At 55.7% G+C, this 21,085-nt stretch overlaps 1 protein-coding gene across 1 annotated transcript in view; it reads right to left on the reverse strand.

The window, feature by feature from the left end:
* Nucleotides 1–735: 735 nt before the first annotated feature.
* ASTN1 (astrotactin 1) overlaps nt 736–21,085 on the reverse strand; it is a 197,792-nt gene continuing 177,442 nt past the window's right edge. Inside the window, exons 16-22 of the mRNA XM_055121220.1 lie at nt 20,196–20,543; nt 18,914–19,047; nt 14,135–14,286; nt 12,661–12,796; nt 11,790–11,890; nt 10,201–10,384; nt 736–4,080 (exon numbers count right to left, since the gene is read on the reverse strand). Coding sequence (XP_054977195.1) covers nt 3,843–4,080; nt 10,201–10,384; nt 11,790–11,890; nt 12,661–12,796; nt 14,135–14,286; nt 18,914–19,047; nt 20,196–20,543 — 1,293 coding nt within the window. The 3' untranslated portion in view covers nt 736–3,842. The remainder of the gene's footprint in view (nt 4,081–10,200; nt 10,385–11,789; nt 11,891–12,660; nt 12,797–14,134; nt 14,287–18,913; nt 19,048–20,195; nt 20,544–21,085) is intronic.

Below are 21,085 nucleotides of genomic sequence, written 5' to 3' on the forward strand. Positions count from 1 at the left end.
ATGCTCAGGGGTCACTCCTGGCTCTGCACTCAGGAATCACTCCTGGCAGTGCTCAGGGGATCCTATGGGATGCTGGGAATTGAACCCGGGTCGGCTGCGTGCAAGGCAAACGCCCTCCCCGCTGTGCTATTGCTCCAGCCCCATTGTGCCACCCTTTTACCAAACTTCTCATGCCCAGGACCCTCCGGCTATCTCTGTCTGGGGGCCAGGGCATTCCCCAGCAGTGCCACCCTGTGGTCCCTTGGAGACCCTCAGGGCCATCACCAGAACCAGGATCCTGGTTGTTCCAGGCAGGGACTCCCACTCTCAGCGTCTCTTGACGTCACATAGAGAACGTTGACTTTATTTATGTATTCATTTACTTTTGGCTTTTTTTTTCCTTTTGGGTCCCACCCGGCGATGCTCAGGGCTGACTCCTGGCTCTGCACTCAGGAATCACTCCTGGTGGTGCTCGGGGGACCCTATGGGATGCCGGGAATCGAACCCAGGTCGGCCGCGTGCCAGGCCAACGCCCTCCCCGCTGTGCTATCGCTCCTCCAGCCTCTAGTTTTGGCTTTTTGGGGTCATACCCAGTGATGCTCAGGGGTTCCTCCAGCTCTGCCCTCAGAAATGACACCTCCTGGTACCCAGGAGCCCCTAACGGGGTCCCAGGGCTCAATCCCGGGTCCCCCATGCCAGGCCAACGCCCTCCCCGCTGTGGCCCTGCTCTGGCCCCAAGTGATTGGAGACTGCGTGCGCAGGATACGGTGCTCATTTATTGGTCTCAGACTCAGAGCGGGAGAGCGTTTGTCCATCCTGGGCACATGGTCACCATGCCCGGGGGCTACTCCAGGCTTCGTTGTTTGGGATTTGCTCCCAGCAGGCGCAAATCCGAGGGGCCCATGCGGTGCTGAGTGGGGAACCCAGACTCCGCCGTGCCTGTCTTCAGCCCGTGGACACTGTCCGGGACCCAGGGGCAGAATTTCTGGCTCAGAGAGACCCATCCAGAGGGGTCTGGCTGCTGGGGGCGGGGGAGGGGGGGGGGAGGAAGCCACAGGAGGCTTGGCGGACGCCGCACGTTAAGTCAGTGGACATGACCCTGGACGTGGTTCCCGGAGGGCCGCGCTCACCCACTGGGCACCCCGAGCTCTCTGGCACTGCCCCTGTCCAGGTAAGCGCACCCTGGTTCAATCACAGGAGACCCCCTGCCTCCCTACTGCCACCTCAACCCCTGCATCAGCCGGTGCCCCCAGAGTGGCAGGACGTGGCCCCAAGGGGGAGACTCCGTCGCCCTTCAGGGCTGCGGGCTGGTTGGGGTGATGGGTGCTCAAGTCTCTGGGTGCCCGAGGGTTGTCGCCGGTCACCTTGGGTACCGCCATATAGTCCGACCCGCAGGGCCCGGGGTCACTGTGTTTATTACGGAGTCGGTTACCCGGTTGGAGATTGGCATAGGGGTGAGTTCTCAGGGGGCCACACAGCCTGGGCCCCGCCGTGGAGGGGCTCGGTGAGGGGGCCTCTGGGTCTCCACAGGAACTGGGCGGGGGGTTCCTGGAAACTGCGGGCTTGGCTCTGCTCCGGCACAGTTCCCAGAACCCCGAGAAGCTGAGTGCTCCGGGGCAATCCCAGCCGGTTTGGTGGTGCCGGGGGAGGAAGGTCATTGCAGGACTGTGTGGCAGCTTGGAAACTCGGGGTGCAGTACTGCTCAGGGGCGCCCCTCCCTCAGGATGGCTCCCGGTGTGTTCTGGGGGGTCCTGAGGCCACGTCCAGCCCCTGTCTTGTGGGTCTTGACCCGGAAGTGGACCCTGCACTTGAGGTGGGGGCGCATGGGAGCATGTGCATGAATCATGCATGTAGAGCATGTGGGCAGCACGTGTCTGCAGTGTCATAGGAATGTGGTGAATGTGGTGCCTGTCATACATGTTTATTTTGGGGTGTATACAAGCATGTGCTGTCTATAGCATGTATGTAGACTGCACATATCTTGTTTCACATGTAATGTGTATAAAGTATATATAGGGGCGTGTAGTTTGCATGAATAATATGAGTGCGTACAGCATTTATATGTTATGCCTGTAGAGTGTACATAGTGTGCACTGTATGTGTATAGAGCATGGAGCATGCATGGATAATATGGAGAGTTTACAGCCTCTATGTATGTATGTTATGCTGTAGAGTTTATGTAGAGTATATCACACATGTAGAGTATACACAGTACACAAAGTGTATATATGCGTATAGTGCATGTAGTATGCATGGAGAATATGGAGTGTTTACAGCATTCATGTATGTCATGCATGTAGAGTGTATGTAGTGTGCATCACACATGTAGAGTGTACACAGTATGCATAGTATGTGATATGTGTATTGTACATAAGGCATGAATGAATAATGTAAGGGTGTAGACATCACATGTGCATGCGTAGCTTGTATGGAGAGCACAACATATGTATCACACCTGGGTGTATACAGTATGTGTAAGTCCAGCGTGTATGGTGCAATGTAGCATGTATCATGCATGTGTAGTGTTTGGAATTTGTGGCTGTGTGTACTGGGCATACGTGTATTTTGCATGTGTCATCATGAAAGGAGAATGTTGTGTATCTGGAGGCAGGGTGCCATGTAGTATGTGCAGTTTGCATGCTTTGTGCGGGGTATGTATTTTGCCATGCATACTGCATGTGTACTATACACAGGAAGGCCGCCGTATGGAGTGTGTGCATGCGCCACCTTTTTAGTGTGTGGTATGCCTGCTATGTTATGATGGACGCAATGCATGGCGTGTGCATGCATGTGCAAGAACATGCATGTGAAGCTGTGCATGGTGCACCCCCGGGGGTGGAGAGCTTTGTGGAGGAGGCAGCAGGGCCGGTCGGCGACAGAGAACGAGGCGAGGGTCGTGGCAGTGGGAGAACAGGAGCGAGGAAGAGGAGTGACAGTGACTGTCCCCTTTCATTTGGTAAGAGCACCAGGGACAGGGAGGGTGGCCGAAGAACCCTCCTGTGCTTAGAATCGTTGCTCCTTCCGGCCCCAGGGCCACTTCCTGAGAAGGGATTTGCAAAACCAGACGCAAAATCAAGTGAGTTTCACAAGGCGCTGAGTGGGTGGGGGAGGGGGTAGGGGTAGGGGTCAAAACAACAAGGTAGGAGGAGCTGACCCCCACACAGGGCAAAGGGGGCATTTGGCCACGCGCCCTGTGCACAGGTAAGCATGTGGGGCCCACAGAACCCAAACCCGCCCTCCACCTGGGGCCCCAAATCACTCGATCCCTTTCCAGAATGTTCCCGTGGCCCCATCTCCGGCGGAGCACGGTCCAGAGTGTCCCAGGAGAACAGAACCCATCAGGAGGGTTCGACCCGTTTCAGCGATGCTGGGTGGGGCAGGGTCCCCGGCCACCCAAGGGTAGGCTGGGTTCCCCCGCCAGGGGTGAGAGTGATCAGAAGGGCGGAGGGACCATGAGGTGCACACGGGGTTGGGGGCCCCCGGCTCCTCCTCGGCTTTCCCTGCAGGCACCGGCTCCGAGCGCGGGTTCTAATCAGGCGCCACCGTGCACGTGCATGGTGCACGGTGCATGAACTTGGGGGTTCGGGCCACGACAGACACTTGAGCATGACAATGAACGTCTTAATGAGGGCTGGTGGGGAAGGGGGGGGGAGGAAACAGTGCTGTAGCGAGCCCGGCAGGAGCCCCCCGTGACACTGGGGTGTCATGTAAAGTGGCTGCAGGTTAACCTCATGGGGAGGGGGGCTGGCGGGGGTCCGAGCGCCCCCTGCCCTCTGTCCCGCGAGTGAGTCCGGAGCCCCCGCCCGCGCCCACCCCCTGGGGCGCTGCTGCTGGCCACCGCGGCGGCGGGCAGCGCTAGATGTCTAGATGTCCTTGTTGTCCCCGTACTCGTTGTAGGGGACGCTGAGACTCTGCTCCTCGCACGTCTTCCTGAGGTCCCGGCTGAGTTCGGACCAGTCCAGGCCGTAGGGCTTGATCTCGCTGTAGCGGCAGCCTAGGTACTTGAGGCCACTGCGGCGCAGGCTGATCTTGGGCTCCTGCAGAAGCCCGTGGCACCAGCTGCTCAGGTCCCCGAGCTGGGCCAGGATGAGGCCGGCTTTCCTGGGAGTCGCGGGAGAGATGCTCGAGTCAGATGCAGATGCAGGGGAGGAGGCGGGGGCCGGGCCCACCAGGCGCCGCACTGATTGGACCGCCCCAGCTTCCGGTCCCGCCCCGCCACAAGGTTCTGTCCAATGAGTGAGCGGTCGAACGTCCACAAGCCCGTGGGGGTTGAGGAGGGGTCCACCCCATCCCCCTCCCCCAACAAAGCAGAAAGGCAAGAAGGGAAAATCAATAAGATAAGGCTGGAGGAATAGGACAGCCGGGAGGGCATTTGCCTGGCAACTGGCCGACCCAGGTTCGATCCCCGGCATGGCATAGGGTCCCCCGAGCATCACCAGGATAATTCCTGAGAGCAGAGCCAGGAGGAACATCTGAGCATCACTGCAGAATGACCCCCAAAAGCGGAAGGGAGGGAGGGAGGGAGGAAGGAATGAAGGAATGAAGGAAGGAAGGAAGGAAGGAAGGGAGGGAGGGAGGGAGGGAGGGAGGGAGAAAGGGAGGAAGGAAGGAAGGAAAAAGGGAGGGAGGGAGGGAGGGAGGGAGGGAGGAAGGGAGAAAGGAAGGAAGAGAGGGAGGGAGGGAGGGAGGAAGGAAGGAAGGGAGGGAGGAAGGGAGAAAGGAAGGAAGGAAGGAAGGAAGGAAGGGAGGGAGGGAGGGAGGGAGGGAGGGAGGGAGGAAGGAGGGAAGGAAGGGAGGAAGGAAAGGAGGAAGGAAGGAAGGAAGGGAGGAAGGAAGGAAGGAAGGAAGGAAGGAAGGAAGGAAGGAAGGGAGGAAGGAAGGAAGGAAGGAAGGAAGGAAGAGAGAGAAAGTAATTCCCTGGGTGGGAAGGCATGCAACTCTCAGAGCTGGCAGGAGAGGATAGGCTTATGGTGCTTGCCTTGTGAGTGGCTGACTCTTATTGGATCACCGGGATTGGATCCTGGCACCACCAGGAGTGACCCTGAGTCAGGAGGATGCCCAGGGCCCTGCTGGGTGGGGCTCCAAACCCCACTCACCTCCCCCCTCCCCACCCCATTGTACCCTCATCTCAGTCTATAGGGTCTTTCTGGTTGGGTTGAAGGCCACGCCTGGCCATGCTCAGAGCTCTTCTGCTTCTGAGCTCAGGAATCAGTCCTGGCGGGGCTCGGGGGACCTCATGGGGGAGGGGCTGGGGATTCAAGCCGGGTTGGCAAACGCCTTCCCCATGATCCCGTCTCTCCAGCCTGGCACTTTTGAGACCGGAGTCCAGTCCCTTTGCTTCGCAGGCGGTCACATCCATCATCACTCAGTGACAAGTACTGGGTGGTACTAAATCTCTGCTCCGTCTCCCAATTATGTTAGAGGCTGTCTTGGCACTGAACTGTAGGCTAATTGTCTCCAGAAGGCAGAAGGCAGGACGGAATTGTCTGGGGCACGCTGACATGGGTCATTCCTGCAGGGAATACTGACTGGGGGGCTGGGGGTGGTGGGGAAGGGGACCAGTTCACCTGGGGCTGACCTTGCTCCAGGCTGGAGCCCCGTGTTGTGGCAGGGACCAGGAGGACAGGACAGGTGGGAGCTGAGGAAGGCTGTTCTCTGTGGGGGTCACACAGACTGTCTCAGGGAACCCAGCCCCCCTTGCAGGGAGACCTCATGGGCATTGGTTCTGAGCTGGGAGGAAGGAGCAGGGCTGGCCAAGGGATGCTGGGGAACAAGGCTGGGCTAGTCAAGGGGCCCCAAGCACCGTCAGGAGTGATTCCTGCCTGAGTTCAAACCCAGGAGTAAGTCCTGACCATAAGAAGAGGACGGATAGAATCGGAACATTAACCTCAACAGAGTGTCCACTGACAGAGGAGAAGGAGACGGGGGCAGTGAGCAGATGAGAGGGAGGGGAGAGAGAGAGAGAGTGAGCTGGTGAGTTGTGCATGCACAGTACTAGTTTGGGCAGTAATAGGTTAAGGATTACAGAGTACCTGGCCCCTGCCCACAAGAGGTTACCTCCCTGCCCCTCCCTGCCCCAAGGGGTTGCCAATTATCCACTCACAGCCCAAAGGGGTTACTAAGTATCCCCTTCTTGCCCCAAGGGGTAACTAAGTATCTGCTCCCTACCTAAGGGGTTACAAAGTATACCCTCCCTGACCCAAGGTGTTACTTAATATCCCCTCCTTGCCTCAAGGGGTTACTAAGTATCTGCTCCTGGCCCCAAGGGGTTACAAAGTATCCCATACCTGCCCCAAGGGGATACTAAATATCAGGTCCCTGCCCCAAGAGGTTACTAAGTATCTCCTGCTGACCCAAGAGGTTAATAAATATAGGTTCCCTTTAACAAGGCTTTACTATTCCCTCCCTGGTCAAGGGGTTATTAAGTATCCCCTCCCAGGCCCAAAAGGTTACTAAGTATCAGCTCCCTGCACCAAGGAGTTACTAAGTATCCCCTCCCTGCCCCCAAGGGTAACTAAGTATCCCCTATGTACCCTCAGGGGTTACTAAGTATGCATTCCCTGCCCAGAGGTGTTACTAAGTATCCCCCCTCCCTGCCCCAAAGGTTTACTAAGTATCCTCTTACTATCTCAAAGTGTTACTAAAGTATCCCCTCCCTGCTCTAAGGGGTTGTTACAAAGTATCTCCTCCTGCCCCAAGAGACCATCTCTGGGCTGGAGCCATAGCACAGGGTTACTAAATATTTGTTCCCTTACCCAAGGGGTTACTAAGTATCCCCTCCCTGCCCCCAAGGGTTACTAAGTATGTCTTTTGTCACTGTCCAAGTATTACTAATTATCTCTTCCCTACCCCAAGGGATTACTAGGTGTACCCTCTTTTCCCCATGGATTTACTAAGTTTTCCCTCCCTGCCCCAGGGTTACTAAATATCCCCAATCTTATCCCCCATGCCCCAAGGGGTTATTAACAATCCCCTCCCCAGGGCAGGTTGATTTTCCTTCCCCACCCCAAGCAGAATCCCGGCAGCCGAAGACCTCCAGAACCCAACCACTGCCATGTTCAAGGCCACTCTCCAAATGCTTGGACAAGCCTCAGCCAAGAAGGAACGGGCAGAAAAACCCAGGTATGCGGGACAGGTGACTGAGATCTCCAAGCCCAGTCAGATCAGGACTGGGTCTCCTCCCCCCAGCTCCCCTGTTTTCCAGTAGCTTGGCAGTCACACCCATCAAATGCCCCTCCTCCTCCCATGTAATCTCAACAATGGCCAAGATCCAGAGACTTTAAACTAAAGCTTCCAGAAGAGAGCAACACAGAACTTCCTGGAGTGTGTGGCCACAAACCTCTTATACTCTAACCCACTTATGTACCAAAAGCAGCACACATTTGTTTGGTTTTAACATACTTGCTTGTATTCTCTTACATGGCTCCAGAATGAAATTATTGTGGTGGGAAGGTGCTCGATGGTGGGATTGGTGTTTGAATATTATCTGTAATGAACAATTGTGAACTACTTTTATGAAAATAAAATATATAAAAATTGAAAAAAGTCATCAAATGCAAAAAAAAAAAATCCCCTCCCTGCCAGAAGGCGTTACTAAGTATCCTTTCCCTCCCCCAAGGGTTAACAAGTATCCGCTCTCTGTCCCAAGGGGCTACTAAATTTCCTCTCTCTGCCCCAAGGGGTTACTAAATATTTGTTCCCTTACCCAAGGGGTTACTAAGTTTCCCCTCCCTGCCCCCAAGGGTTACTAAGTATCCCCTCCCTGCCCCAAATGGTTACTAAGTATCTGCTCCCTGCCCAAAGGGGATACTAAGTATCCCCTTCCTTCCCAAGGGATTACTATCACTTCCTTGCCCCAAGGGATTAACAAGTATCCACTCTCTGTCCCAAGAGGCTACTAAATTTTCCCTCTCTGCCCCAAGGGGTTACTAAATATTTGTTCCCTTACCCAAGGGGTTACTAAGTATCCCCACCCTGCCCCCCAAGGGTTACTAAGTATCCCCTCCCTGCCCAAAATGGTCACTAAAGTATCCACTCCCTTCCCCAAATAGTTATTAAGTATCTGCTCCCTGCCCCAAGGGGATACTAAGTATCCCCTTCCTGCCCAAGGGATTATTATCCCCTCCTTGCCCCAAGGGGATACTAAGAAGGGGTTAGTTATTATCCTCTTCCTGCCCCAAGGGGTTACTAACTATTCCCTTCCTGCCTCAAGGCTGGCTTTAGCACACAGAGTCCATCGCCCTTGGCTGTCCTTGGACATCATCAGGAACAAAGCTGGTAGGGGGAAAGGGGTCCCCAAGACCTCCCCCTAGCTAGGTTACCTCCCCCTAGCTCCAGGATTTGCTTTTCTTTCTTTTTACCCACCACAGAGACTAAACAAAGGCTACATCCTCCCTCCTTTTGCCTCCCGGGCCCCAGTGGTACTGGCCTGTCCACCCCGGGCGCTTTCTCACATCAGGATCTAATCATCGGGGCTGCTGATGCTGACCCTGGAGGTTAATCCCAAACTTCCTCCCGTCCTCTAAGTGGGAATAAAAGGGCCCGACCTGAACACCGAATAACGGTCTTCTAGAAAAGCCATGTCTCGAGACAACATTTTTCTTTGGCCCTAGTGGCGGGGAGCAAGAATTTTTGAAGTGCTTAGAGGACATCTGACTGTCCTCCTTCCCTTTCCTTCACTTCCCTTCTCTACCCTTCCCTCCCTCAGGGCTGGAGCGATAGCACAGTGGGTTGGGCATTGGCCTTGCATGCGGCCGACCTGGATTCGATTCCTCTGTCCCTCTCGGGGAGCCTGGCAAGCTACCGAGAGGATCCCGCCCACACGGCAGAGCCTGGCAAGCTCCCTGTGGCGTATTAGATATGCCAAACACAGTCACAAGAAGTCTCACCATGGAGACATGACTGGTGCCCACTCGAGCAAATCGGTGAACAAGGGGATGACAGTGATACAGTGCTACCCTTCCCTCCCTTCCATCCTTCCTCCCCTCCTCCCTCCCTTCCTCTCTTCCTTCCCTTTCCTTTCTTTTCATCCTTCTCTCCTCCTTTCCTTCCCTCCCTCCTGCCCTATCTTCTTACCTTCTCTTTTTTTCTGGATCCCTAAAGAATTTAAGAATATACATGATCGACTATCGAGTGAATGAACAGGAATTAACACTAGTGATCATTCGAAGCTGCACATATGTAAGAGACAGATGCCTGCCAGAACCCCATGGAGCTGTTATCAGTCAAGGAATCCTGTGTAACGGGATGTCTGAGCATTAACACCCCTGACGGAGGTCTCCTGATACTCTCTCTTCATCCCTCCTTCCCTCTCTCTCTCTCTCTGAACCCAATTTCCTGCAGCAGAGACACACAGCAGGGGGTGAAACCTCCAAACAGTGAGCTGTGGCCTCTAGACCAACCAAGGGAAAATGCCTCTGTGTTCTGGCAGGGGGACGGGGTGGAAATGACACATTGGCTTCCCCCATATTTTCTTCCCAGAGAATTTGCAACTGTTTTTTTTTTTTTCCTTGGAGATCACATACTGGGAAGCTCAGGGCAGACTCCTGGCTCTGTGCAGTCGGATCTCTCCTGGCGGGGCTCTGGGGACCCTCTAGGGTGGCCAGAGATTAAATTGGGGTGTGCAGCATGCAAGGCAAGTGCCCTACCCACTGCATTATCTTTCCAGCCCAGTCTTGGCATTAGGGTTGTTTTTGTTTGGGGGTACACCCAGCAGGGCTCAGGGCTTGCTCCTGGCTCTACAACCAGTAGAGGGACTATACAGGGTGCTGTGGATTGAATCCGGGTCGGAACTATGTAAGGCAAGTGCGTGACCCACCAATACTGTCACTCCATCTCCTGACTTGGTTGCTTTTTGTTTGGGGGCTGGGGAGTGTTAGGGTCACACGCTGTAGGATTCCGGCACAATTCCTGGCTCTGTGCTCAGGAATCTGTCCCAGGAATCTCAGGGGCCCATACGGGGTGCTGGAGATTGACTTGGGTCAGCCACATGTGGGGCGAACGTTTTAATGCCCCCCCCTCCCCCTGGGCTAGCCCTGTCCCGGCCAGCTTCTGCCTCCACTCCAAAGGGCTGTGTCAAGGGGATGAAGAAGGTCCAAAAAAAGGGTTCGAGTTTGGAAAATGCAGCCACGTCAGAGCTCGGACAGCCTTGGATCGTTTCTAGCACCTTCCACCCACCGGACCCCGGAAGTACCCTGACAAAGACCACCGTGGGCTGGTTACCTGGGGCCCAGCTCATCCTCGCATCGCCAGGTGAACTCCCCGAAGCTCTCGTAGTGCTGGTTGTAGTGGTAGAGGACCCGGTGCAGGGTGGGGGAGCCCAGGTCCAGGAGGGTGTTGTACGCCGTCTGCTGCTCCTTCCCGCTGGTGTAGCCATTGAAAAGGTTGTAAATCTTGTCTGCGATCTCTGAGGTCAAGAAAATGGCAAATGGAGACACCGTGTGGCTCGGGTGTGGCCCCCGGTCTGCGGTGTAGACCCACGCGGATCAATCTCGCGTGTCAGCCCTGCCTCTTCCTAAGCCCATGTGGGTGTGGCCGTTCATTTGGAGGGTCTGGTGGGGGGCTTCCAACAATGCACAGGAGGGGGGCTGGAGCGATAGCACAGCGGGGAGGGCGTTTGCCTTGCACGCGGCCGACCCTGGTTCGATCCCCGGCATCCCATAGGGTCCCCCAAGCACCGCCAGGAGTAATTCCTGAGTGCAAAGCCAGGAGTCAGCCCTGAGCATCGCTGGGTATGACCCAAAAAGAAAAAAAAAAGAAAAAAAAACAATGTACAGGAGGTCCCTCCGTCAGTAATTCTCAGCCAAACAGGCTGGCGGGTGGGTGTGGGGCTCGGGGATGCAGTGCTCTGTGTCCTGTGGTCCCTACGAGTGCTGGGGGCCCTCAGGGCTTCACCTAACAGTGCTCAGGGCCACAGCGCGGCACGAGAGAAGCTCAGGGCGTCTGGGATTGAACCCAGGTAGATGCGGGGTCTCCTTGTCTGTATTTCTTTTGTTTGGGTTTGATTCGGCTTCCCCGCCCCCCACCCAATTTGAATACTTTTTGTATTTACCCCCCCCTTTTTTTTTTTTGCTTTTTGGGTCACACCCGGTGAGGCTCAGGGGTTACTCCTGGCTCTGCACTCAGGAATTACTCCTGGCGGTGCTCAGGGGACTATATGGGATGCTGGGAATCGAACCCGGGTCAGCCGCATGCAAGGCAAACGCCCTCCCCACTGTGCTATCACTCCAGCCCCAGTATCTACCCCTTTTGAAGTGTAAAACATTTAAAAAAATTTTGAGCTTTGGTTTCCGGGCCACACCCGGTGGTGCTCAGCTCAGGACTGACTCTTAGTTCTGTGCTCAGGAATCCCTCCTGGCATGCTCGGGGGACCCCAGGGTTTTTTATTTTTTTTTCACGGTCTTTTGGCCATGAAGCTCGTGTGAAAGGAAACTGATGAACATTTGTAAAGGGCCTGGATCTGGCCTCCTGAGAATGAGACCCCCTTTCCTGCTGTTCCTAAGGGCTGCAGAGGCTGCTGGGAGACTCCGTGCGGGCTCCTCAGCAGGTCTGAAACTCTGGCCCATCCTTGGAGCTGGGTGAGAGAGCTGCAAACTCCAAACTTGCAGCCCTTTTGTGCGCAGAGGCTGATGCACCTTTCAGAGGTACTCCTTCAGGCAATTCTGAGGGAATATGGCATTAAGGGAGGAGGTCGTGGGTGGGTGGCGGGGTGGAGGGGAGGCAGAGCATCAGGTTGGGGGCTTCCAGGGAGGCAGAGGTGGAGGGTCAGGCCTCTTGGGTATGCTCTTCAGACTAGCCTCCGCATCTCTTACCTTGGGCTTTGACGTCATCCACCACGGGGCAGGGGGTCTTCACAATGACGTCACTGGGCCTGGAGCGGCGGCCCGTGTTGTCCACACCCCACAGGGTGAACCTGGGCGGGGGGGAGGGGAAGAGGACGCCCAGAGCTGCCGCAGCCCCCGGACCCTGGGGCATATCAGGGGAATGCATCCTGGTGGGAACAGCACTTCTCCAAGCGGGTCCCCCCCCGGGGCGAGCCTGGTAAGCTCCCCTGAGCCCCTCCCAAGGGAGAAGCCCCCCCAGTGCAGGGTCCCCCACTGTGGCTTCCCATGCGCCGCAGTGCCACCTAGTGGAGAACAGCCACTTTCTCCCTGCTGTAGCGGCCTGTGCACTGCAGCGCCACCTAGTGGAGAACTGCTATTTCTCCCCACACACTGCTCTACAGCGCCTCCTAGTGGAGAACAGACACTTTCTCCCTGCTGTAGCTTCTTGTGAACTGCACCGCCACCTAGTGGAGAACAGCCATTTCCCCTTACACGCTGCACTACAGCGCCTCCCAGTGGAGAACAGCCACTTTCTCCCTACTGTAGCAGCCTGTGCACTGCAGCACCTCCTAGCGGAGAACAGCTATCCCCCCCCCACTTCACTACAGCGCCTCCTAGTGGAGAACAGGCACTTTCTCCCTGCTGTAACGTCCTGTGCACTGCAGTGCCACCTAGTGGAGAACAATCACCCCCCCACTGCACTACAGCGCCTCCTAGTGGAGAAGGGCCTCTTCCCATCACTGCAGCGCCCTGTGTGCTACAGTGCCACCTAGTGGACAATGGCAGTTCCCCCCGCCCTCAGCAGGCTCAGTTTCTCCTGGGCTGGCCAGAGCCAAAGGGGAGATGACCAGGCACTCACATGTAAAGCGTGTCGGGCTCCAAGCACCGGATGATGAGGGAGATGGTGCTGAGCTGCTTGTCTGGCACCTGGGCAGGCATGGCACAGGGTGACTTGGCACCGGAAATTATATCGTCCACGAAGCTCAGCACCGTTTCTGCCCAGAGAAGGAGGGAAAGGGGACAGCCTGAGCGTTGGCGGGGGGGAACCACAAACAGCTCCCTGAGTGCGAACCCCCTCGTTCTGCAAGCCCTAGTGGAGAAAGCTAGAAAAATCTAGAAGGTGGCATGAACCAAACCCATCACTGCGGGGCTGATTGTCTGGAGTTCACCCCTTAGGCTATGAGAGTGGAAACTCTCATAGCCTAAAGAGGAGAGTCAGAACCGTTGGTTGTGGCTTCAGCATCTTACGGGGGGGGGGGAACACATTTATGCCTGAGTTTGGGGGAACATTTTTTTTCTTTTTGGGTCACACCCGGCATTGCACAGGGGTTATAGATTTGCAATCAGGAATCACTTCCGACGGTGCTCAGGGGACCCAATGGGATGCTGGGGATCGAACCAGGGTCGGCCGCGTGCAAGGCGAATGCCCCACCCGCTGTGCTATTGCTCCAGCCCCTGGGGGAACAATTTTATTTTTTTATATATTTTTAAAAATTTTTTAAATTTTATTGAATCACCGTGATTCATGTCTGGGTTAGAATCTCACAATGATCAAACACCCATCCCTCCACCAGTGCACATTCCCCACCACCAATATCCCGGGTATACCCCCCCTTTTCCCACCCTCCCCCTACCTCCATGGCAGACAATATTCCCCAGACTCTCTCTCTACTTTTGGGCATTATGGCTTGCAATACAGACATGGAGAGGTCACCATGTCTGGTCCATTATCTACTTTCGACGTGCATCTCCCATCCCAACTGGTTCCTCCAGCCATCATTTTCTTAGTGATCTCTACTCTATTCCATCTGCCTTCTCCCCTCCACTCATGAAGCAGGCTTCCAGCTATGGGGCAATCCCCCTGGCCCTTGTATCTACCGGGGGAGGGGGACATTTTTAAGGTAAGCTTTCCCACAGGAGCCAGTGATATACAAGGGCAGGCAGGACCCTTTCGACAGGGCATTTCTGTCCCCCTCCGGGATTATGGCTGGATGTGACCAGGCTGAGTTAGCTTCAGGCCCGAGGGAGACCAGGGGTGCCCAGACTTCTGCTGGAGGGGTTCACGAGCTGGCATTTTCTTCTGCGATTCACAGGGAGGTTAGTCAGACACCGTTTTTTAAACTGAGGGTGGGACTTTTATCACCCATAGTGACAAAACAAGCCGGTGAGCAGCGGCAAGTGCCGTAAAAAAGAATGGGCCAGATGCCAGCTGTCTGGTGGGGACTGCTCCTTGTCCCCACATCTCCTGCTGGGGTACCCCACCCGCCTTTGTGCCCCTGGTCCCTTCTCCTTGCCCTGGATGAATGCAGCAGGGGGGGTTAGGGGAAGCTAACCTGTCTCCACCTTGGAGTGATCCATCCTATCCGTGACCTTCTCCTGGCGGATGAGGTAATCGACGATGTGCACCCCAATGAGAGGTTCCGAGTGGACCCACTGCAGGACCACCAGGGTGCTGCTGGGCTCGTGGACCGTGGACAGCCTGAGCCTACATGCACACAGGCACAAAGTTGAAGTGGAGGCCGGAGAGGAGTCTAGCCCGGCGGGGTGCCAGCCCGGGTTCAACCCTCAGCACCCACCCAAAGGGTCTTCCTCACCCCCCCAACCCCCCTAAGCCTCGCCAGGAGGGAATCCCTGAGCACAGAGCCTGGAAGAGCCAGGTCTTGGATGGCTCCTTCTGTCTGTTTCACAGAGAGAGAGAGAGAGAGAGAGAGAGAGAGAGAGAGGGAGGGAGAGAGAGAGGGAGAGAGGGAGAGAGAGGGAGAGAGGGAGAGAGAGAGGGAGAGGGAGAGAGAGAGGGAGAGAGGGGGGAGAGAGAGGGGGGAGAGAGAGGGAGAGAGAGAGAGGGAGAGAGAGAGAGGGGAGAGAGAGAGAGAGGGAGAGAGAGAGAGGGGAGAGAGAGAGGGAGAGAGAGAGAGAGGGAGAGAGAGAGAGTTCTCGAAGTCTTTAAAAGTTGGGCTCCAGGGGCTGGAGTGACAGCACAGCGGGGAGGGCGTTTGCCTTGCACGCGGCCAACCCGGGTTCAAATCCCAGCATCCCATAGGGTCCCCTGAGCACCGCCAGGAGTGATTCCTGAGTGCAGAGCCAGGAGTGACCCCTGTGCATCGCCAGGTGTGACCCAAAACCCAAAAATAAAATAAAATAAAATAAAATAAAAAACTTGGGCTCCATTCACCGTGCAGATGCAAAACTTCAAGTTTGTAAATAAACCAGAAGGAAGGAAGGAGCAGCTGGTGTTTACAGGGGTGAGGGGCAGGGAGAAGTCCACAGGCGTGGAACTGCACCCGGGTTTGCTCTTACAAATTAGGAGATAAGGCTGCACAGTTAACCCCTACGGACTGTGGTGCAAGAACTCATGTTGCTTTGCACTGTTGCTTGGGGAAGCCCCTCCTTAGTATCCCTGTACCCCCCTGCGCCACCCTTCTATCCCCTTAAACTCAGGTCCTGATGTAGCTCCAAGACTGTGCTGGTCAGCGTTTCAGGGACAGCTTTTGGGAGACCAAGCACCCAGCATCTTCTAGTGCAGTTCTTCCCGCACCTGGGTTCTGGGTTCTGTTCTCCAGGATCACTGCATCTGTCTTGGCTCCAGCATTTTTTTTTTTTTTTTGCTTTTGGGTCACACCCAGCAATGCTCAGGGGTTACTCCTGGCTTTTCACTCAGGAATTACTCCTGGCGGTGCTTGGGGGACCATATGGGATGCCAGGGATCGAACCCAGGTCGGCTGCATGCAAGGCAAACGCCCTACCCGCTGTGCTATCGCTCCGGCCCCGGCTCCGGCATTTTTTAAAAACTATCCTGCTAGACTGGAGCAATAACACAGCGGGTAGGGCGTTTGCCTTGCACGCGGCCGACCCGGGTTCGATTCCTCCGTCCCTCTCGGAGAGCCCGGCAAGCTACCGAGAGGATCCTGCCCGCACGGCAGAGCCTGGCAAGCTCCCCGTGGCGTTTTCGAGATGCCAAACACAATCACAACAAGTCTCACCACGGAGACGTGACTGGCGCCCGCTCGAGCAAATCGATGAACAATGCGACAACAGTGCGACAGTGCAGTGCGACTTTCCTGCTGCCCGCTTCTACCCTGCCCTTAGTGACAGCCTCCTCATCCTGGCTCACCGCTTTCCCTCGCCACATCTGCCCCCTCCCCGGTGTCTCCTGGAGAAACTCTGTAAACACAAATGACATTTGCTTTCTCACTGGCTCCCGATTCCTGGCTTCTCCCCAGACCACGGTTTCTGGGAACCTGTCCATCCTGCCCCCGTTTCCTCAGATCCCCTCTCTCCCCACTGCATACTCCTGACCCCCCCTCCCCCAACCCTGCTCACAGCAGCCTGTCCTGAGACTCAGGACCCAGCAAGGGGCTGTAAAACCTGGGTCACTGCCAAGGAGCGCCCAGCAGTGCTCCAAGACCATTTCGGGCTCCCCGTCAGTGATTCTCTGTTTAAACATCCACACGATGCATAGAAAGCTCGGCCCAGGACAGGCACAAGACACAGGCCAACTCCAGCCACTCCAGGGACAGACCCAGTGGCACGTCCATGGGCGGGGGGAGGGGAATGATGTGCTTTTGTGGCTCCCGGGGGCTCAGGACACGTGCCCAGTCGGTGGGTTTTGACACACTCCTTAATGAGACTCAGATGTGGGCTGCTTTTTCTGCAGAAAACGCATCTCGGGGCTGGCGGGAGGCCCCAAGTCTTTCCGAGAATTTGGCTTCTCTGAAAAGACGGACCGGGCTGACCCCAGCTGGGAAGCTGGCACAGGCGGGATTCACAGAGGCTTCTGGAGAACCAGAAGGCGTCGCTTTTTCCAACATCCAACAAAGATCTGAGCGACGGGGGCGGGAGAGAAAGAGAGGGCAGTGGACAGGGTACTGGCCTTGCACACAGTCAGGGTCCCTGAACACCGCCAAGAGTGATTTCTGAGCACAGAGCCAGGAGTCAGCCCTGAGCATCACCGGATACGACCCAAAAAGCCTAAAAAAAAACAAAAATCAAATTCTGGGGAAACTGGGGTGCAGGATGAGCAGTGGTCCAGCGGGGAGGGCGTTTGCCTTGCAATTGGCAGACCCAGGTTCGATCTCCGGCACCCCTAAGGGTCCCCAGAGCACCGCCAGGAGTAATTTCCTGAGTGCAGAGCCAGGAGTCAGCCCTGAGCACTGTTGGATGTGACCCAATAACCAAGAAAAAAAAAAAGCTTTCATCCATGCAGATGGGAGGAGAAGCCGGCTACTTCCTGTTCCCGAAAGTCCCTCACTCCGCCCTCCATGACCCCCCGACCTGGCTCGATGCTGCTTCTTGTGCATGCCTACATTGCCAAGCTCTCACCAACACCATTTTCTTGGGTCTCTTGCTTCTCCCTAGACAAAGGACCCTTTTTAAAAAAAAAAATTATTTACCTATTTTCTTTTTGGGTCACCCCCGGCGATGCACAAAGGTTTCTCCTGGCTCTGCACTCAGGAATCACCCCTGGCAGTGCTCGAGGGACCCTATGGGATGCTGGGAATCAAACCCGGGTCGGCCGCGTGCAAGGCAAACGCCCTACCCGCTGTGCTATTGCTCTGGCCCCGTCATTTATTATTTTTTTTTGCTTTTGGGTCCCACCCGGCAATGTACAGGAGTTACTCCTGGCTCTGCGATCAGGAATCACTCCTGGCGGTGCTCGGGGGACCCTATGGGATGCTGGGAATTGAACCCAGGTCGACCACGTGCCAGGCCAACGCCCTCCCCGCCGTGCTATCGCTCCAGCCCCATCACTGTCATCCCGTTGCTCATCGATTTGTTCGAGCGGGCACCAGTAACGTCTCTCATTGAGAGACTTATTGTGACTGTTTTTGGCATATCCAATACGCACGGGGAGCTTGCCAGGCTCTGCTGCGCGGGCTCGATACTCTCGGTAGCTTGCCGGGCTCTCCAAAAGGGGCGGAGAAATCGAACTCGGGTCGGCCGCGTGAAAGGTGAATGCCCAACCGCTGTGCTATTGCTCCAGCCCCATTTACTTTTTTAAAATTAGCTATTCAGAGCAACTCATTTGGCCCCTAACAGCCTGGCACCCAGATGTGTCCTCAAAGAACCCTCCTCTTCCTCACGTCTTTTCATCCTTAACTTAAGTCTTCTGGATTCCACGTCCAGCAGATCTGGGATTCGAGTCTCGAGTCCGTCCCCCACATCTTTCTCTTCCCTCCCAGTCACCAAGGGGTCCTGCCCACTGTAACCTACTGGTGGGTCCCTCCACCCCACCCCTAGAATGGCCGAGACCTCAGCTGCTTCTTCTGTCCCCAAAACGAATCTCTCTGCACCAACTTCCTTTAACTAAACCAGGCAATATGAGTGCGAAAAGGCTTCCAAACCCACCCCATCAAGGAGAGTTTCTAGATCTTTCCCTTCTTCTACCTTCCCTCTCTCCTTTTTATCACTTTTTTTGTTTTGTTTTTCTATTTTTGTCACGGCAGAGCCTGGCAAGCTGCCCGTGGCGTATTCGATATGACGAATACAGTAACAATAACGGGTCTCATTCCCCTGACCCTGAAAGAGCCTCTAATATGGCACCGTTTGGAAGGACGAGTAAAAGGAGAGGCTGCTAAAATCTCAGGGCTGGGACCAATGGAGAAGTTACTGGCACCTGCTCAAGCAAATTGATGAATGGGATGACAGTGATATAATGATTATTTGGGGGGTCACACCCAGCGAGGCACAGGGGTTACTCCTGGCTCTACACTCAGGAATCACTCCTGGCGGCGCTCAGGGGACCCTATGGGATGCTGGGAATCGAACCCGGGTCGGCTGCGTGCAAGGCAAACACCCTCCCCGCTGTGCTATCGCTCCAGCCCAACCTTGTTTTAATTTTTAAGCTGGGGCTCTATTTGCAGTGCTCAGGGATCCCTCCTGGCCAGGCTTGGGGGACTGCGTGCAAGGCCAGCCCCTTCCCCATGGTTCTAGCTCTGCAGCCCCACTTCCGGCTCGCAGCTCCTGACCCGTGCGTGATTCCAGTCCTCTCGAACCCGTGCTCGCCTCCTCTCCCACCTGCAGCTCCCCAGAGGTCACCCCCTGCCCCCCACCCCAGACCCCTGCCTCTGGCCTGGCCAGCAGCTAGTTCGGGCATGCAGGGAGAGCAGGCGTACACGGGCTGGGGCAGGGGTGCACAGGTGGGGAGCCCGTCGGCTCCGAAGGCCGTGGAGTCACATCGGCACCAGTCTTCGATCACGTCACCGGTCCCCGAGCACCACAGAGAGCTCATGGTGGCCTCCTGCAAGAGCTACGGGAGAGAGGAGAGAACCAAGAGTGATGCTCGGAGAAACGGCACACCCTTCTGCAAGGAGCAGCGTGCCCTACCCATCACCGCCAGCAGGGGGCAGCATTAGCCCCCGGAGATTTCTACTCCAGGAGGTTTTCTGGGTAGATAGCATCTTTCCTCAGCATCAGCTCATCCCGTGGGGTCAGGGGCTGTCACCTTGGGTAAGTAGATTCTCCCCCCAGATATGCCCAAGTGCCGTAATTCACCCCATCCTTCCTCCCTCCCCACCCTATTAGGTTTCTGGACCACAGCCTGGGTGGGGGTCCTCAGGGCTTACTCCTTTCTCTGTGCTCAGGGATCATTCCTGGAGTGTTGGGGGATCCTATGTGGGCACTGAGCCAGGGTTGGCTGCATGTGAGGCAACTCCCCCCCCCCCGTGCAACCCTGCATACATTTGTTGTTTTAAGCTTTTTTTATTTTGCATCACACATGTGAGCACTTGAGTGCAACAGTGCCACCTAGTGGACATTTGGAAGTGCAACAATGCCAACTAGTGGACAAGTGAGAGCTAAATAGCACCCCAGTGGACACTAGGGGGCTAAACAGCGGCCCCCTAGTGGACACGTGAGAGCGCAACAGAAACCCGTAGTTGACAAGTGAGAGCTCAAGAGCCCCACCTAGTGGACACTTTTTAGAGCAACAGCACCCCCTAGTGGACACTTGAGGAGACAACAGTGTATCATGACGGCTCAACATATCTCCTTGCGGACACCTGTGAGTGCAACAGCACCATCTGGTGGACACTTGAGAGCACAACAGTGCTGAATAGTGGACAAATGAAAACTCAACACATCCCCTAGCGAACACTTGAGAGTGCAACAGCGCCACCTAATGGACACTTGAGAGCACAACAGTGCCCTCAAGTGAAATCATGAAGGCTCCACGTGAACACTTGAGAGTGAGAACAACAGTGCCACCTAGTGGACACTTGAGAGTGTAACAGTGCCCAGGCTGCTCCAAGCACAGGTTCCCAAGAAACGAGGGTGCTCCTGGTGACTGCACCCTTGGGGCTTCATATGCAAATATGCATCTATGCAAATGGGGCTCCCGGACGACCTTGCCCTCCCTAATCTTCCCTGGCCCTTGGCATCACCAAAACCCCCTCTCACCCTCTGAGTCTGGTTGTTGGTCACCAGCTCGTAGATGGGGGCTGCTCTGGTGACCTCCAACAGAACCGGCTCAGCAGGCGTGTCTGAGCTGGCTGGCACGTGGCACAGGGGGCAGGAGGAGGGGCACCGGCCTTTGCTCCGGCACTCCAGGCGCACGCCGGCTGCCATGCGCTTGGTCCCCGACTCGGAGAGGCTGGCGATGTACTCAGGGAATGTCAGCACCTTGGGGTCCCTCTCCCGCTCCTCCGACTCGTCCGATGGGGAGTTGCCTGCCGGGAGGGACATGGAGAGAACGTGAGGGAGGCAGAAAGGCGGGGGTGGGGTGGGCGGGGCTGTGGCGCTGGGATCCTACCCCAGACAGAGGGTGAATGAGGCACCTGCTTAGCCCATCTTCCCGGGATCCCCTGGAGTTGAAACTGGCCCAAGATAGGAACAGGAAGTTCCCCTTTGAGAGCCATCAGCTTGAAGGTCTCTAGGTAGGAGACTCCTTTGGAGTGGGGAGACTCTTTCCCCACCGGACCAAGCCAGGGGTTACTTCCTGCTCTGTGTTCACCAACTCCAGAAAGGCTTGGGGATCAGCTGGGGTGCTGGAGATTGAACCTGGGATGTCTGCAAGCATCTTCCCTGCCGCCTCCAAGACTCTTCCTTCCTTCCTTCCTTTTCCTTCCTTCCTTCCTTCCTTCCTTCCTTCCTTCCTTCCTTCCTTCCTTCCTTCCTTCCTTCCTTCCTTCCTTCCTCCCTTTTTCTTTCTTTCTCTCTCTCTTTCTTTTCTTTCTCTTTCTCTCTTCCTTTCTCCTTTCTTTCTTTCTTTCTTTCTTTCTTTCTTTTCTTTCTTTCTTTCTTTCTTTCTTTCTTTCTTTCTTTCTTTCTTTCTTTCTTTCTTTCTTTCT

This window comes from Sorex araneus, chromosome X, assembly GCF_027595985.1.
Source record: "Sorex araneus isolate mSorAra2 chromosome X, mSorAra2.pri, whole genome shotgun sequence".
Lineage (NCBI taxonomy): Eukaryota > Metazoa > Chordata > Mammalia > Eulipotyphla > Soricidae > Sorex > Sorex araneus.